Source organism: Peromyscus californicus, unplaced genomic scaffold (genome assembly GCF_007827085.1).
Source record: "Peromyscus californicus insignis strain IS unplaced genomic scaffold, ASM782708v3 Scaffold_4__1_contigs__length_199733344, whole genome shotgun sequence".
Taxonomy (NCBI): Eukaryota; Metazoa; Chordata; class Mammalia; order Rodentia; family Cricetidae; genus Peromyscus; species Peromyscus californicus.
The window spans coordinates 126,666,721-126,684,771 of record NW_026294562.1 but is presented as its reverse complement, the minus strand read 5'-3'; the positions used below and the strand labels follow the sequence as shown (position 1 = coordinate 126,684,771).

General features: G+C 44.6%; 1 protein-coding gene across 3 annotated transcripts in view; it reads right to left on the bottom strand.

Moving 5' to 3' along the window:
* The window catches only part of Sv2b (synaptic vesicle glycoprotein 2B), a 190,539-nt gene that overhangs the window by 13,548 nt on the left and 158,940 nt on the right, over positions 1-18,051 (bottom strand). For all 3 annotated transcript variants that reach the window (XM_052760310.1, XM_052760312.1, XM_052760311.1), the window contains exons 7-9: positions 13,408-13,518; positions 12,466-12,554; positions 10,231-10,395 (exon numbers count right to left, since the gene is read on the bottom strand). In XM_052760310.1, coding sequence (XP_052616270.1) covers positions 10,231-10,395; positions 12,466-12,554; positions 13,408-13,518 — 365 coding nt within the window. The remainder of the gene's footprint in view (positions 1-10,230; positions 10,396-12,465; positions 12,555-13,407; positions 13,519-18,051) is intronic.

Below are 18,051 nucleotides of genomic sequence, written 5' to 3'. Positions count from 1 at the left end.
AGGGAAGAAGAGATGGACATATTAAGTAAAAAATAAAAAGTTTTAAAAGTCAAGGTATAATATAGAGTTGACAGAATATGATAAATGTATTTTCAAATGTATCTTCAGAGTTATGCCACAAAATGAAAGCAGTCACGGGGCCTGGAATTGCTGTGATAAGGACAGGAATTAAATGAACTTTTCACTTTAGACCACGGGTATGCAGTTTTTGTTTGTTTGTTTGTTTGTTTGTTTGTTTTCACTTAAAAACAGCCAGTTAATAATAAGTGGCAAGGCATCTAGGTAGTTATAAGGTACAGTCACATTGGCAGGCCACTTGGTTCAGCCCCAACGCCCATGTTAACTTAGGTGGAAAGAAAGTCCCTTCCATGCATATTAATTTCATCCTCTGTAGCTTGGTCAGATGTTTAGGCTGGAAGCTTTTGGATAAGTCCTCATTAGTGAATAACTACAAGCCACTCACTCTTCCTACATTGTACATTCAATCTTTAACTAACCCTTTCTGAGCATGGTACTAGAATTCATAGGTACTCTGTCCTATGAGGAGAGAGGAACAACATGTTCCCCACCCTTCAATCTAAGTGAGGGGAAGAAGTGATACTTCAAGCAAAGTAGACCACTGCCATACAGTGGGATCACAGGGACAGAGAAACACAGGGTGCTAGGGTCAATTGTTCCTCATCAGCACCCCAAGATAATGCACTTTCTGACAATGTGTAATGTCCAGTGTTCCACTGTGCTCTGCTCAGAGCCTAACCCAGAGACATAAATCATTAGCTTCCGCAAAGGGACCTCCCTCCGCAAAAGAAGGTTTGAGCCAGTGCTTGCCGTAGTGATAGCCCCTGACCACTTCATCACAATAAAACTAGGAAACTATTGCTAAAAATTCAGTTTCCATTGCTGGACATGGTGGTCAACACCTATAATCCCAGCACTGGGGGTCCTGAAGCAGGAGGATCAAGACTTCAAGGTTAACCTGGAATATATATAGTGAGACCTCTCTTAAAAAATATACATCACCTGAGGCAGAGACCAGATTATTATACTTTCAAAGTTTGTTTTAATTATTGGTCTAGAAAATAAAAATACTTTGTGAAGGGAACCTTGCAGGCAGTCACAACAGGCATGGAAGTGAATCAAAGAGGTAAGAATGAAACCTCAGTTCAGACTGACTTCATCAACCTGGCTCGAGACTTCAGGGAGTCTGATCCAGGCAGTTTATTCCCAACAAATTTAAACATTGTGTAATTTGGGGAAAAAAAAAAAAAAGTTTCCTGGTGTAATACAATTCCTGGTGCACAAGGGGGCATAAGTACATCAAAATTTAACTCAGAATATAAGTCATTTCTTCCAAGAAGATGGGTTCTAGAAGATAGACTACCTTAACTACTAACAACTTAAGGGCCTAAGGAAGGTCTGGCCTGGTCTTGATCATACACATAGCATAGAGGTCATTTAGGCTAGTAGCTACCTCTGGTCTTGTTTTGAGAGCTTAGGGGAGCCTCTGGCTACACAGATAATGTAAGGGTCATTTAGATTATTAGGTATCTCCAGTCCTGGTTGTGGGAGCTTGATATGGCCTGGCCCGACAGATGATAGGGCTATTAATCACTTCCAATTCCCAGTTTTCTGGATGGAAGAGCAGGTTTTACATCTTCCCCATTGGAAAGACAATCCTGCATGCTCAACATTCCTCATTTCTCTGGGGATCCGTGGACACAAGGACCTTCATGCCATGCTCTCAACAACTTTGAATCCTTTTTCTTAGGCACAAATTTGAATGGACATTTAAACTTGAGCTTACAAAATCTGAACTTTCAGTCTCTAAAGAAAAACGAATTGGAATATGGTAGCTAACACCTGTCAAACTAGCACTTAAGTGTAGATGAAATTCTAAACAGTCTTAGTAAATAAGAAACACAGAGCCAAATACAGAGTTAAAGTCTAAGAGATCAGAGCACTAGCAAAGTCCAAGACTACCTTTAGCTTACCAGTCACTGCCATCTCTCCCCCTGAGAGAGAGACCTTCTCCTGCGTGACCTGTCTTTTTATTGCCTTTCTGTTCTACCTTCTCATTGGCTCTAAACCCAGCCACATGATTTCCTTGCCACTGCCTGTCTATACAGACCTCCAGGTCTCTATGGTTGGTACTGGGATTAAAGGTTCCGTCACCACTTGGCTGTGTCCTTGAATACACAGAGACTCTGCCTGCCATGTGATCGGATTAAGGGCGTGTGCCACCACTGCCAGATTTCTGCTTAATGGCTATGACTTCTGATGTCCAGGCAACTTTATTTATTAACATACAAATAAAATCACATTTCAGCACAAATAAAGTATCACCATACTTAGGAGGTTGAGTTAGGAGAATAGCTGTGTGTTAGACCCTGTCAGAGGAAACAGAAAAAGAGTATGGTGACCCTTGCCTATGACTCCAGTATCCCAACATTTGGGAGGCAAAGGGAGGAAAATCGGGAATTCAAGTCACCCTCAGCTAGGAATGTGTGAGCAACCTGGCCTTTTGGAAACCTTGCCGCAGAGGAGAAAGGGGCCCGGAGTGGGGGTGGGGTGGGGCATAGGAGAAGGGAGAGAAAGAGAGGAACAGAAGACTAACTGGGGCACTTTCATTACAGGAAGATGTCTGTGGATTCAAATATTGCACACCAGATGTGTTTACATGGGACAGCTATTCCTGTCTCAACCTTTGCCTTTCTTAAGATATCCTTCTCTTTAATATAATAATAGGCTGGTGATGTGGCCTTCTGAGGTATTTTAATATTCTTCCAAGGGTGGGTAAGCCGAGCCATAAATCAAAAGTGAGTCTGACGCAGGCAGACCTTAAAATGTATCTCCAAGTGGGTTATAAAAAGCCAAAGTTATAAGGAAAAAGATAAAAGGAGAAAGGACCAACACATATTTTATGAGTCTTTCTTTACATAAATCATCTCTCCCAATACCTAACTTACACACTAAGCCATCTCAAGATTCCTCATTCAGGAGAGTTCAGAGGCTGGAAGCAACGTGACCAAAAAACTGGTGTCATTGGTATCTACCTTCAAGCCCAGTACTTGGGAGACTGAAGCAGGGGATTGTGGGTTCTGAGACAGTCTAGGCACGTAGTGAGATCCTGTCTCTAGTTAAGAGGAGCCGCTAGTAAGGCAGAGTCAGGGGGAAAAAAAGAACTATTATGACAACCTGCGGAGCCTACCAGGCTCCAGTGGATGACTATGGTCATGTGGGTAGCCCTGGTAAAACCCAGTGGGTCAAAACAAAAAGGCGTAACCATATGAAGTATGGCTGACAGAGGTGAGAGGGGGGTAAGACAGTGTGGAGGTGAGAGTAATCAGAATGCATTTTATACATGTATGGAATTGTCAAAGGACAAAGTTAAATAACACATTTTAAATCTTTAGAAAAGACTCATCATTGAAACACTTTATTTTCGTCTCCTTTAGACTCAACGCTTTGTCCACCAGGTGATCTAAAGGACACCGGACTCCTATCAATGTAGTCCTCGTGGCTGTGGTTTGATGGCGTCACCATCAAGAAAACGGCTGTAAAGAAAAGGTTGATGGTTCAAATTGAACGTGAACATCACCGAGACAGAGTCTTTACAATCTCGTCACCACCCAGGCTCAGGAAATACTGCAGTAGAGCAGGCAGAAAGAATGTAAGAGCTTGCGGATAGGGAGGAATGCTGGGAAATGAGAGGGCTATTTCTCACGAACTAGTGGCAGCTAGGATTACCTGCCCAAGAGCAAGCCAGTCAATATACCAGCTTAGATGGGAGAGGGACTCTTGAGGCTGGACTCTTAGCTAAGGAGCAGTTGGTGATAGATGGCTGCTGGGGTAGAGAGAGTCATCTTTTTTCAGGAGTATGCCTACTTGTAGGTTGTCCACACTGTGGTGAATGGTCCCACACCCATGTGCATCCAGACAGCACTGTGAAATTCAGTGGGTTATAAAACAAAAGAGAAGAGGGGGAGGAGGGGTTGGAGGTGAAGGGGGAAGTGTTAGGGGATCCCAGGAGAGAGTATGAGGGAAATTATGGTTGGATATGGCCAAGATTTGGCATATATTTATAGAAAATTGTCAAAGGATGAATCAAAAGTATTCTTGTAAAAAAGAATGCATTTGATAGACTCATTAGGATTCTTGTCACAACAAACAGAAGGAATTGCTGAAATTATACATAACTCAAGAGAAATTACCAAAGTAGAAACACAGAGAGAAAAGTAAGGGGGAGAGAACAGACCATGTAAATACTGTGAGGAGATACCGGACAGTCTAATACAGCTACAGTCCATAATTCAAGAAGGAAAAGGGAGAGAACTGGGCAGAAGAACTAAGGAGACAATGGTGAATAATTTTCCTGAAGGAATAAGGAAAGCAAACAGTAAGTTTTGTAAGGAACTTGAGGAGTTCTCGAGGAAGTACAGAAGAAGCACAAGAAAGATGAGCAAGAGGCATCCTGTACACAGACATAAATGACAACTGCAAGGCCAGGTGTGGGGCGCACGCCTTTAGACCAGCACTCTGGAGGCAGAGGCAGACAGACTTCTGCAAGGTCAGGCTGCCCTGGTGGATGCAGTGAGTCCCTGTCTAGGAAGTTAAGAGGGGAGAAATCTTGAAAGGAGGAAGTTTTTTAAATCACATCAGATAGATAGACAGATAGATTGATAAAACTGTAGCAGGAGCCAGTGAGACGGCTCCGCAGGTAAAGGCTCTTACACACAAGCTGACAACGTAAGGACCTGAGTTCAATACCCAGAACTCACATAAAAGTGAGGGGAGAAAACCAACTCCAACAAGATGTCCACTGCATGCTGTGGCACACATGTGCCCACCTCACACATCACACACACACACACACACACACACACACACACACACACACACACACACATTTAAAATGTACAAAGAAATATCTGAAAGTACAGAACAGTGATTCTCAACCTTCCTAATGTTGTTACCCTTAAATATAGTTCTTCATGTGGTGACCTCCAACCACAAAATTATGTTCATTGCTACTTCATAACTGTAATTTTGCTACTGTTATAACTCATAATGTAAATATGTATGTTTTCTAATGGTCTTAGGCAATCCCTGAGGTTTTTTGATCCTCAAAAGGGTTGCAACCCACAGGTTGAGAACCGTTGGTACGCATATCTGAGGGCGCATAGCTAAGCAAGACCCTTCCTGCTCAGAAATTCCACTTTTAGTTATACAAGCTATAAAAATTCTTTCCTAAGACTATTTTTTGCCTGGGGGCAGGGAGAGGAGCAGAGATGGGAGGATGGGAACATGAGGGGTTGGGTTGGGTGAGTTGGGGGTGGGACAGAGGAAGAGAGTAATAAAAGAGATATCTTGATAGAGGGGGCCATTATGGGGTTAGAAAGAAACCTGGTGCCAGGAAAACTCCCAGGAATCCACAAGGATGGCCCCAGCTAAGACTCCTAGCAATAGTAGAGAGGGTGCCTGAACTGGCCTTTTCCTGTAATCAGATTGGTGACTACCCTAATTGTCATCAGAGAGCCTTTAACCAGTAACTGATGGAAGTAGATGCAGAGATCCACAGCCAAGCACTGGGCCAAGCAGGAGTCTTATTGAAGAGAGGGTGAAGAGATTGTACAAGCCAGGGATGGGGTCAAGGTCATGACAGGGAAACCCACAGAGACAGCTGACCTGAGCTCCTGGGAGCTCATGGACTCCAGACTGACAGCTAGGGAGCCTGCATAGGACCAACCTAGGCCCTCTGCATGTGGGTGACATTTATGTAACCTGGTCTGTTGGTGGGGCCCCTAGCAATGGGATTAGGACCTGTCCCTGGCATTTGAACTGGCTTTTGGGAACCTATTCTCCATGCAGGGATGCCTCACCCAACCTTGATGCAGGGAGAGGAGCTTGGTCCTGCCTCATTTTGATGTACCATGCTTTGTTGACTCCCATGGGAGACTCTCTCCCCTTTCAGAACAGAGAAGGAGTGGATGGGGAGTAGATGGGAGGTGGGGGAGGGAACAGGAGGAGAAACTGCGGTTGGTATGTAAAATAAATGAAAAAAATTTAATAAAAAAGAATACTTTTTGCAGCAGTATTGTAATGGGGAACAATTGTCACCTAAACATCCACCAAAAGGAGAACAGACAAGAACATCATAGAATATGCATGTAATGGACTTCAAATAAAGTAAATGAGTTATGAAGCTATGCTAACCATCACCATAGCTGCAGTTGCCTACATCGGGCCTGCAAGGAGTGAGCACATAAATAGTAATAGACAGGGAAGAGACCCACAGAACCCAGCTCTGCCCATGGGAGCTGACAGCAGTTGATGGCTGTTGTGGAATATTAGGTGAAGATGTGTTACATTTGTTTATGCTGTGGAATATTTGTTTAATGATGCAACAATGTGTTGCATTCTTTTATGTTGCATTTGTTTAACTCTGTGAAGCTGTGTTACTTTGCCTGTCTAAAAGACCTGATTGGTCTAATAAAGAGCTGAACGGTCAATAGCTAGGCAGGAAAAAGGCTAGGCGGGGCTGGCAGGCAGAGAGAATAAATATGAGGAGAAGGGTAGAAAGAAAGAGGAGCAAGAGAAGGAGGACAAGGACACTGGGAGCTAGCCGCCCAGCCACACAGCCAGACATGGAGTAAGAAGTAAAGAAAAGATATACAGAATAGAAAAAAAGTAAAAGCCCAGAGGCAAAAGGTAGATGGGCTAATTTAAGAAAAGCTGACTAGAAACAAGCCACGCTAAGGCTGGATGTTCATAAGTAAGAATAAGTCTCCATGTATTTATCTGAGAGCTGGGTGGTGGGCCAGTAAAACAGTCAACTACAGATGACTGTGGATAACAGGAAGTCATTATCCTTAGTGACGTAGCCACTGTGAGTTATCACACTCCCATGGATAGCTTTGCGCCTATGTCTGGGTTAAACCCAGCGATTCATGAAACAAAAACAAAACAAAAAGACATGAATGTAGAGACTTGGTAGGAGGGGGATGTTGGTGGGGGTTGGAGGGGGTAAGAGAGGGTGGGAGATGAGTGTGCCTAGAATGTATTTTATGCAAAAGCAAAATGGTCATAGAAAAAATGAATTTTCAACAATTTGGGTCCTAAATGAAAGACAAGTTGTATAATAATCAGCACGTACAAAGCTAGGGATGGTAGGACACAGTTGTAATCCTAGTGGGGAGTCAGAGCAGGAGAATCAGGAATTCCAAGACAACTTCAGCTCCATGGCAAGTTTGAGGCCAGCCTGGGCTGCATAAGGCCCTGTCTCAAAAAACCAATAATAATTAATTACACACATATAACATGGTGTATTTACCTGAAACTCAACACATGTAAAAGCCAATTGTGTGATGCTTATAGATATAGAAATGCATTGGGAAAATGCAAAAGTATACAGGAATATAAGGCACCAATGCCTTCTGACAATGGTGAGCATTTCCTCTGGAGAGAGACAGGATTCAACTCAAGAATCAAGGGGTGCAGCTCTCTGGTAAAGCGCATGCTTAGCATGTGGGGTGCTGGGATCAACCCCAAGCAACTTCCCATTCCCAGAAGGAATCAGGATTAACAAACTGAGTACTTAAAACCTAAGTTAATGACCTAGAGGTTTTATAAACCTAAGTGCCCTGAAGAATATTGTCTGTATTACTCACTTGTCTCTCAAAGTACAGACTATTCCACCATTAAAAAGAAATAAAGAAAGGAAGGAAGGAAGGAAGGAAGGAAGGAAGGAAGGAAGAAAACAAGGCAATAGTTATTCGAAGGTGATAGAATTACAGAACCAATAGTAAGGAAAACAAGAACTCAGTTAGGTACACAATAATCAATAGGATTTCCATGTGTTTACAATAATGTGTGCAAACCTTTTATTGGGAGAAAGCAATCCTCTTTTCAGTACCCAGAAAGACTCTCAAGAGAACCACACAGGACCCACATGAAGCTAGAAATTGTGCTGAGAGATTTTACCATATAATCTGATACGTCTTCCATATCTGAACTGTAACCTTCAAATGTGAACTGTGAGGCTAGACAGCCCAGTATATTCTAGCACATGCTTGTGCTCACCACCTACTATTTGCATTTGTAAGGGACTTTACTGTATTGAAATTAGCCACACTGAGTATTAAAAACCACGTCTTATTCATGTGCTCCTAAAAAGGGCCCTGACAGCATGGTGACCTTTCATGCAATGCATGAAATCCACCTCTGCTCCTTGCGTGGTTTTTGCCTTCTCCCTCTGCAATCCCTGCTTCCTGCCATGCTCTCTACCTCATTTACAGGTGGATCTCACAAGCCTCATTTTTAGTCTGAGCTACACACAGCTGACCTTTAATGAAAGCCCTGTTGACTTTGTATGACTTTAATAAGAAAGTCTTTCTGCTCCTCGCTGGCAAATCACCTGCGTGAACGGTGACTCATTCCCACTGCTGGTCCAAGCCCGAGTGCTCAGAGGACAGCATGGACTTCCCTTCTGCTGTGAGGGAAGATGGGGATCAGGACATTGCTTCCAGGGCCCTGAACTATGGCAGACAGGAGTCAGGCAGCTGAGTGGTGCCCTTCCCCTCACAAACCAGTCCTGCCCAGCAGGAGGCACATTAATCAGTCAGCTACTTAGTTAACACATTCAGATGGGAGCTGGTCTTGCTCTTAATTACTAATAAGGGTAACCTGGCCTGGCATTTGGCTAAGCGTGGAAAATTACGAATTTAATCCCTTGCCTTTCTTGCGCTTTGAAAAACTCACGAACTCTTGAGGTAAACTGCATGTTGGGACTCAGAGGTACCATGTCCCATAATGCACCAGGAGGCAGTGGATGATCCCTTGGGGTGGAGCCAAAACTAATCTGTGCACTTTAATTCTTGAGGTCAAGCAGAGAGGTTTCTCCCCAGGAGAAGGGTTAGCTTGCAGTGGGACCTATCATCCATGGAGGAAGTCTGAGGCCCTGGCTACACAAAAGTCATTTCTTCTGTGTGTTTTAGTCAGTAAGATAAATCACAGTCATCTAAATTCTAAAGTAACAATGTGTGCAGAGTGTCACAGGGGAAAAACTGGTACAAAAGTTAGTGCCAAAGAGGAGGAACCGCTTGGGGCTTTGAAGGAAAAGGCACTGTTGTGTTCTGACCAGCAGATGGCAGCATAACACAGAACGAGAAGCATGGTGTCCTTTCAAATCAGTCCATGAAGACAAATACACTTTGAACTCAAGAGGCTTCAGAGGGGAAATGATGTTCTTCAGTGATAATTGCTGTACTCTAGTGACTGGTGATGGTGCCACTGTTGTATTAAGGTGATGAATAGGGAGTTTATGACATTGACAGTGTCAATGGCATCTCCGGCAATTCCACTTAATTCTAAGGTCAACTCACACACCACTTAACTCGGTGACCTTCCTAGGAACAGTTCCAGAAGGCAAACTTCAAGGGGCCCATACTCATCCTGAAGAACAATATGGGCTGGAGCAAGCTTATCTAATGTCCCGCCTGTCTCTACCACTTCACCTCCAGAGGGCAGCCTCAGAGAGGCAATTCAGTACAGAGATGAGTCAAATGGACTGAGGAAACACCACAAAGCTGTAGGCAGAAGCCTTCTAATACTCCACTGATTTCTCCTATGAGGACAAGACTCCCATTGACCACAGAGCATCCCGGTCCACCTTCTGGGGTAGTGTTATATGAAGAATAACGAAAGGTAGTTCCATAATAACCTTGCACAGAGAAGCTTCCAGAATCAAAGAAAGGGCTCAACAACCAGGCCACAGATTGTTTCAGAGACTTCAGCACTAAAAGCTGTGGGTCCTTTATTTCCCGAAGCAATTGCATGGCCCATAGTCACTCACACAATTGTCAGCCCCTCTCTGGGAGCTTGCTAAGCATAGTTCAAGCTCAGAAGAGGGCATCGTCTGCCTAGTGAATAATGTGGCACCATGATGGAATGTGGCTTTCTATTTCCTTCCATCAAAGGATCAAGTTCTCAGGAAAGCCGCCCAGATTGGTCACCCTCCACCAAATGTCATGTCATCTCATAGCCAGGGGATAAGGGGAATCTGAGGGTCAGTGCAACACAGATTCAGCCATCAGGGGACTGTAGTGTCTCTAACAGCTAGGATGGGTTGTGAGGACCACTTTATTCTTGACACACTGAACTCTTATCTTCTCCCAAGGGAAGCCCCAGTGACTGTCACTCAGGCCCAAGGAAAGCCCATGGTCACACACTTACTTATCATTCACAAGCTTCCCATGTTGGTGGATCTGGTTTTCCATCGTGAAGTTGATTGTGGCACCATGAACATGCTCACCGAAGAACACCTTCATTTTAGACTTATATTCTTCATCCTGGAAATACCGGATCATATCAGGAAACCAAACAGTCAGGCCATAGTAACTGCAAGAGAGAAGGCAGAAGGTCTGAGAAGCACCATTTTTCTAGCAGTAGAATCTGCATCCATGACTTAATGTGGATCAGACTTAACGTAGTAACTCAGTTCATTATTTGAAAATAGAATACATAGACCTTGGGAAATGGCTACATATATACATAGATCTCAGGAAACATCTACATACATACATGCATCTTGGGAAACACCCACATATATACATAGACATTTGGAAACATCTACAGGTATCTGTATACATTTTCTCACATTTGTAAAAAAAAAAAAAAAAAAGAAAGAAACACTGGAGTGATAAACAGGAAATAAAAGATGATTATATAGTGGAGGCAGAAGGGAGTGGGTGGAAGAGAAGGGAACGGAGGCAAGATTTCCCTACTGTTCCAACACTGGAGTATATTACCTATTCAAGGAAATTAAATTCAACATAAATAAATATAAATAAAGCCCACTTTTTAAATTGCTCGTGAGTTGAATCTTAGTGCTCACTGTATTTGACTTCTGAAATGTTGGAACTAAATAATTTGAGAGTAGCAGAGTCAGGATTCCTCTATATTCAATAGATTTGAATCCATCCAGTATGGAATGACATTAGATTTGCCCCATAATCAAAGAGATCACTAGAGCTCTGTAGTGGGTAGCTGTTCCAGCTTTGACCTTGAAGCACTGCCCCTAGTGAGGCAGCTGGTAACTGCCACACAAGCCTATGACCTGCCCCTGGGGCATGGCCAAGACAGGAGCCCTTAAGACCCGAGAAGCGTATGTGCTAGCTCTCTTGGTTCCTCGTGATCCTGGATGCTGGAGTGCAGACCAAGTCAGAGTCCTCCAGGGAACCACACTGGACTGCACCTCACCTCTCCCAGATCCTGTAACCAACCTTTTCACTGGTTGAAAGCTACCCAGAAATAAACCTCCTTTTAACTACCAGATAAACTATGTGGAGTTGCCTTGTTAGATTCCCGCTTTAGAACCCACTTACTTTTCTGGGGTAAAGGGGTTGCTTGAGGGTCATAGGCTGTAAAACAAAGCAATCTAACAGATCTAAGTTTACAGTCTTGCTAATTGAGCACTTGTGTACCGGATGCTCTTTGTGTGCACAGCTAAACAGCCTCTGAGTGCTGAACTTGCCTCCAGCCCCCATCTTGGAAGCAAGGTGATGCTCTCTGAAGCTAAGAAGTGCCTGGGACACCAGCCTGCAATTTAAGGCCAGAGCCAGCTCTGGCTCATTGCTTTTGTTTTGTTTTGTTGCTTGCTTATTTGTTTTCTGTATTGTTGGGAACAGTATGGCAGGAACTGAAATTTTATTCAGACATCAGCCTTCAGGAAAATACAAGCATCTTCAGCTTGGGGGGTAAATCCAAATGAGTAGAAAACGACAGGCCAGTCTCACTTCTTTAGCCAGTAACAGGAAAGGAGACTGCCATCTGGCTACTGGCACAAAAGGAAACGTAGGCTCAGGGGCTTCTGAGAAAAATGCCATTTGTTTTCAAAAACAGAAGCTCAGTAATTAACAATTGCTAACAGCAATCAGTTCACAATCAACACTCAGTACTTACTTCAATTCTGCTAATGGGGAATCTTTGGTGTTAAGGGGGGAGGAAAAAGAGGAAGAGGAGGAGAAGAAGATGATGATGATGGTGGTGGTAATGATATTAAGGTGATGCACATTGCCGTTAGCTTGATTATTTTACAAAGCTTATGTCCACTGAAGAATTCAGTTTACACCATAAACATACCCATGTCAGCTCTACCTCAGTGTGGATAGAAGAGAAAGCTCGGAAGAGCCAGCCTCTTCTTCCTTCAGACATGTGTTTTGTCCACGAGAAGCCTGCAGGCATTCTACAATCATAGCAAGACTAGCCTGAGGTTGGAACGCCTCCTCCTGCTGATGATTCTAAGGACTCTTGGTGTAAGAGAGATTTCTGTCCACAGAAGCCACTAGATGGGGCTGATTGTGACTTGTGGCCCAAAACATCCACTCTGCTGCCAACTGCACTAGGCCAAGTTATAATCCTCAATCTATAAGCCAGACTGTGGAGGGACTGACATGAGATGGCACTTACCTTAACGCCATGGTGAACCAGACCACAGCCAGAATCAGGGTGTTCATTCTGTAGGGCCCCATCACACAGTACAGGGCGTTATCCCAGACCTAAGACCCACACCAGAGAAGGACAGTTAAAGGAAGGGACCGGTGACAGTGAGAGCACATTCCTCAGATTTGCTAATAAAGTGCCTAGGACATCACAGAAGGGGGTAGCCCACCTTCCCTCCCAAAGGAAGGAGCCTTGTCTACATAACAAGGCAAGTCCATCCTTTCTTTCTGGCCAGCCTCGAACACCAACAGCCCTGGAATATCCCCCCTCCTTGGATGCCCCATCCCTGCCCTGAATATGGAATTCTAATAAATGTGATCAAAAGGACACCAAGTTTGGGTTCCAAAGCATTCAGTAACCTGCAGCAATCAGTTCTACACCCCACCCCACCCCACCCCACCCCCGCCCCACTGCAGGGTGACACTTCAAATGTCTATTGACCATAAAGCATGAACCCATTGAGTCTCAGTAGAAGCTAGAGGGCTGCCCCACTCAACAGCTGGCTTGAGCCTTGCCTGAAAGACCCCTGGAGAAATGGAATCACTGTTTACGATTCCTTCCCAAAGTCACTTAAAATCCCAGTGTCATTTGTTTTTGTCACATCGTCCTTGCTGGGGATTACTTAAAGAGAAGTTGCTGGAGAGAAGGATGCTTGCTTAGATTATCAAAACCTTGGCCTTGAGAAAGAACAGCACGGCAAAGATGCTACAGTTTAAAGCACTCATGTCTCTAGGCACAGGGCAAGTTTAGAGGTGGCCCTGCATGGCGCAGACACCTTCCTGGGGCTGCCTTCTCTCCATTTGCTGCCTTAGTTTAAGGATGCTTGTGTCGTCTTGACTCTTCCCCCACGGAAATAACAGACTCCCACGGAGCCGGCCTCCCCTCCAAATACATGTTCATAGATCGTACCTGTTTGAAAATGGTCATGAACCTGACCAGCCAGCGCTGGTACCAAGTTCCGGTTGAACTCTGGATCTCAATGAATTCGTCCATTTGCTTGGGTGTTTTGATGTGGGAAACCTGGAAAGCAAAGATGGATGTGGTTTTCTCAACACGATTTACCTTTATTATTTTTTCTTTTCAGTGTTTAACGTAATTGACTTCATTGAATTATCTAGCATCAAAAAGTGTTTGACAATCCCCTGGTTATGATTTTTAATCAAAGATTTACACGGCAGCTCTCTGGCTGCCGTGCGTGAGAGTGAACCTTCCCACATGGATACATCTGACTGCAAGCAATATGAATTAGAATCTTTTCAGTACATCAAGTCATTGAGAAATATTTATTACGGGGACTATAATATGTTGACTGACAAAAGATGATGTTGCCTTAAAATTCACCCTTGTATATAACTCGTGGATATAAACATCACAGAAGTTTAGAATATAGCCAGGCAACAGTGTCGGGAGGGATGCTGCTACTTAAGATGTTTTTAAAACACAACAGAATGAGAGGAATCATGGTTTCCATAACATCCCACTTTTCTTGGTACAAATGAGTTTTGGAGTCAGGTAAAGTGGAATAGCTCTGTGTTCCCTTCGAGGGCTATGAAAACATGGAAAGTCCTATGGAAACATCCTCCACTCACCAAGACAGAGACTTTCAAGGAAACATGACCCTTAAACCAATCATTAAATTGCAGGCCTAATCAGTGCTAAGGAGACTCCTGACTGTGCAAACTCCTTTACTGGGGTTATCCAGGTCAACAATGCAGACTTTCTCCACAAATTCACAGGACCTAAAGACGGGTAGGTTCAAAAAGCTCAAACGCAGTTCTATCGGTCCTCTAAGAAAGCATTTGAATAGACACAACACAGGTCTGAGTTCTCCATCTCTTTCTTCTGCCAATGAACTGAGAATGTGAAGATTCGAAAGAGAAACTCAGATGGAGCTGGGTAACCTTCAGGATGGCCAGATGCCTGCTGAGGAATGTGCTCACAGTCACATCTGTGCTCTCTGAGCCTCCCAGCTGCACAGCTTTGGAAAATGCTCTTCTCTCTGGGGTTAGCCTGGGAAACTGGGCAAGTGTCACAGAAGTCTCTGCAGAAAGGACTCGGCGGGAGTAGGTGGAGCAGGGCTTCAAATCATCTAACCCTACCCTACGGACATCACAGCGCCTGCTACTGCCAAAGGGGGCCAAAGGAAAAGGGTGACACTGGATTTAAAAGCCCCTTATAAACCACACTCCAAATCACCAAAGTAGCCACTGTGGTGTAAATTTTCTTTGCTTTATTCCTTGGGGAAATAACACCCTGTTCCCAGGCTTTGGAGAGTGGGCGTGTTGATTTCAAGCACAACTGCTCTAATTTACAATTAATTAGAACATTTTCTTTGGTTCCACGAAGAACAACATATGGCCTGTGTTCCCGTCTACCCTGAGGAACACAAGTTCTTAGCAGAATGCTCCAAGGCCCTGACCCTCCCAAGGTTTCTCTGCGGGCAAAGCTTCTGGCTGTGGCTGTCCAAACACAGGGGAGGCACATAGCAGAGCTGCAAAACCTGCGGCTCATGGGTCAGACAAGAGGTGGGCGTTCAGTCTAACAGGTTTGGAGATGATCTGCTCTTCTGCTTAGGCTGCTGAGCACATTATGAGTGCTTTACTGAAGGGGACACACAGGGACCAGCTGGTGGTTCTGTACTGAGGGGGGACACACAGGGACCAGCTGGTGGCTCTGTCTGGTGGGCTGAGTATGCACCCCTTACTGATGGCCATTGTCAGCCCAGCTGCCTGAGCTCAGTCAACTCTCTGTCCCTCCTTCCCTTCTTACTTCCTTTCCCTCCCCCTTCCCCTCATTTCCCCTCCCCCCCACTTCCTTCCTCCTTCCCTTCCCTCTCCCCTTTCTTCCTCCTTTCTTCCTTCCTCCTCCGCGTCCTTTCTCCCCTCTTCCCATCTCTCTTTCTCCCCTTCTCCCCCTCCCTCTGCCCTTCTCTCCTCTCTCTTGGACTTTCTAGTTATCCACTGCAGCACAGTTCATGACCAACAAGGCAGTTTGGAACACTGGACTACAATCTTTTAGTTCCACTTTCCTATTAGGTAAAAACCACTAAAAGCAGATGTGAGGCCTTGGGTCTAGGTGTGGCATGCATGTTGGGGTGAGACACAATTCCAGCATCTGAGAGCCTTGCGCACTCCTCTCCATGGACTTTGTCCCTAGTGGGCTCCCATCCCGAACATAAAGAATGGCCCTGAAGTACACAGCCTAGCGTGTCCCTTTAGACTTTGGAGTGCTTGTTGGTTATCACCCCCAGACTTCCTAGAAAGAGCAGAGGAACTAGCTGAATGTCCTAACATCTCCCTGGGACCACTTTCTCCTGAACTCCCACAGCGGAATCCCAACCAGCTCGGGAGTGGAGCTGCAGACTCACAAATCACCGTCTGTTCAGATGAAAGTCTAATTGCAATGTGCGGGAACTTATCTCTTCGCCCTTTATCAAGGGAGCACGTGGGATCGATTTTCTACAAGGGGACAGCCAGTCTCACAAGCCAAGCCAGTTTTTCAGAAATATTCTTACAGAAGCCACCGTCCGGTTGCCCCGGGAGAGGCTTCTGTGTGAAAGGTGACCAAGCGTAACAGAGAATCCAGAGAGTAGAGTCTCTGGGAATGAAGGACACACATACACACATACACACACACACACACACACACACACACACACACACACACACAGGGTGGAGAGGAAGTTTCTATCATGACTCTTCTTAGGAGAGTCTGGAGTTATGATAAATCTATCATGTGCTATATAGAGAGGAATCTCAGAGACACACTCACACTTGAAAGACCAGTAGTCTGCCACGCATGCACCAGGGAAGTTTTCTTGTTTTGGAGCATTCGGAGCATGGTGGAGGCAGGCCGGGTCAGAGCATGGTGGAGGCAGGCCGGGGGTGGGGGGGGACGAGGAGAAGATCAATTCACAAAAGGAGGGAAAGGGTTGGAAGAAAAGAAGGGCAAAGCCATGTCTTCTGATATAATTTCCATTATCGTCAACTTTTCCGTACCACCACTGAATTCACGAATGCTTGCCGCAGGTGACGGGTGGTTGTCTGGATGATATGTGCCCCACACCAGGTGGATGTGGTCCAAAAGTTATTGCAGCTGAGATGGATTCAGAGACCAGAAGCATAGAGAAAGAGAACCATGGAAACATCTCCCAGGAAACACGAGGAGCTTGGACTTGCCCAGGCTGTGGAGCAGAGCAGGGTGGAGGGCTTCAGAGATGATGGCCGTGGGCAGGGGGTCTTCCCTAACACCTGGCTTCTGCAACTGTTGCCCAGCCATGCATCACAGTCCACTAGAGAGAGAGTGTGTGGTTAGAAGACCGGGAGGGTCATTGACCCTTAACATCTGCATTTGGAGTAGCTCTGTTGTTTGTGCTTGGTAATGAATTTTAGTTATGAAAGTATTGGTCTCATAAAGCACAAGGAAAAGTGTCTAGGAGAAGAAACAGAAGTAATAGAAGTGGAATAGAAAGGGGAGGATGGGGGTGTCGCTAATATATGCAATAGACATGTTTGTAAATGTTTTAAATCAAAAGTAAAATCAAATGCTTATTGTTTGAAATATTTTAGGAGCGCTAGAACTGGGCAAGCATGCCATTAAGCGGTTTTCTATAAAGAGTGTAATGAGCTCATTTATGCAAAATATATGTCATAACATTTTTCATCACTGCTAATATTTTGTAATACTCCAAGGCAGGCACTGTCTCGGGTGCTTTGTTTAATCTCTCTAGTTATTGTCTGCCTTTCCCATGAGGAAACCCATGTGCCACCATGTGATGCCGCCTGAGAATCCAGGGCTTTAGAAGCAGCACGTTCACAAGGAGGCGTTAGGGAATGGGAGTCAGGTGGGAGCTCATCCAGGAGGGCTTCTCAGAGGAAACGATTTGAAGTGGGTCTGAAAAAGACCTTTTAAGTGCAGGTGTGAAGAGCCGCCTGTAGCAAGCCTTGCTTGTGTTTGGCTACAAAGCATGGCAAGTAGGCGCACAGATCTCTCTGTAAGGGACATCTTCATGGAAATTACCACTTCCTGGTTGCTAAACCCAGGAACAGCCAGTGGTAATAGGGTGTAGAAAAACGGGCAGCTTGCTACTTGTATAATAGAATAACGTGACTCTAACAAGGTGTAACTTGAGAATTCATCTCAAGGTTATAGTTAGGTATTTAGAAATATATATGTGTATATGTATGTATGTAATAACAACTAACAAAAAACGAGGTCATGAATTTGAAAGAGAGCAAGGAAGAGTATATGAGAGGATTTGGAGGGAGGAAAGGGAATGGGGGGAGGAGTCTGATTGTAATACTCAAAAAATGAAATAAACAATAAACAAATCGATGCCATCTGAGTCAGTAATTTTATTTCTACAGAACATGAAAGGAAAGGAGCTACATGGATGAGAAGGTTCATCACAAAGATATTTATAGAAACAAAGCAATAAAAGAGTGTAAATGAACCTCCAACATTAGGGACATGTTGAAAGCAGTGTTAATGTTCTGAGCACTGACATTCATGGAAACGATGGAATCATTCATTAACCGATGATGTAAGAGGCTA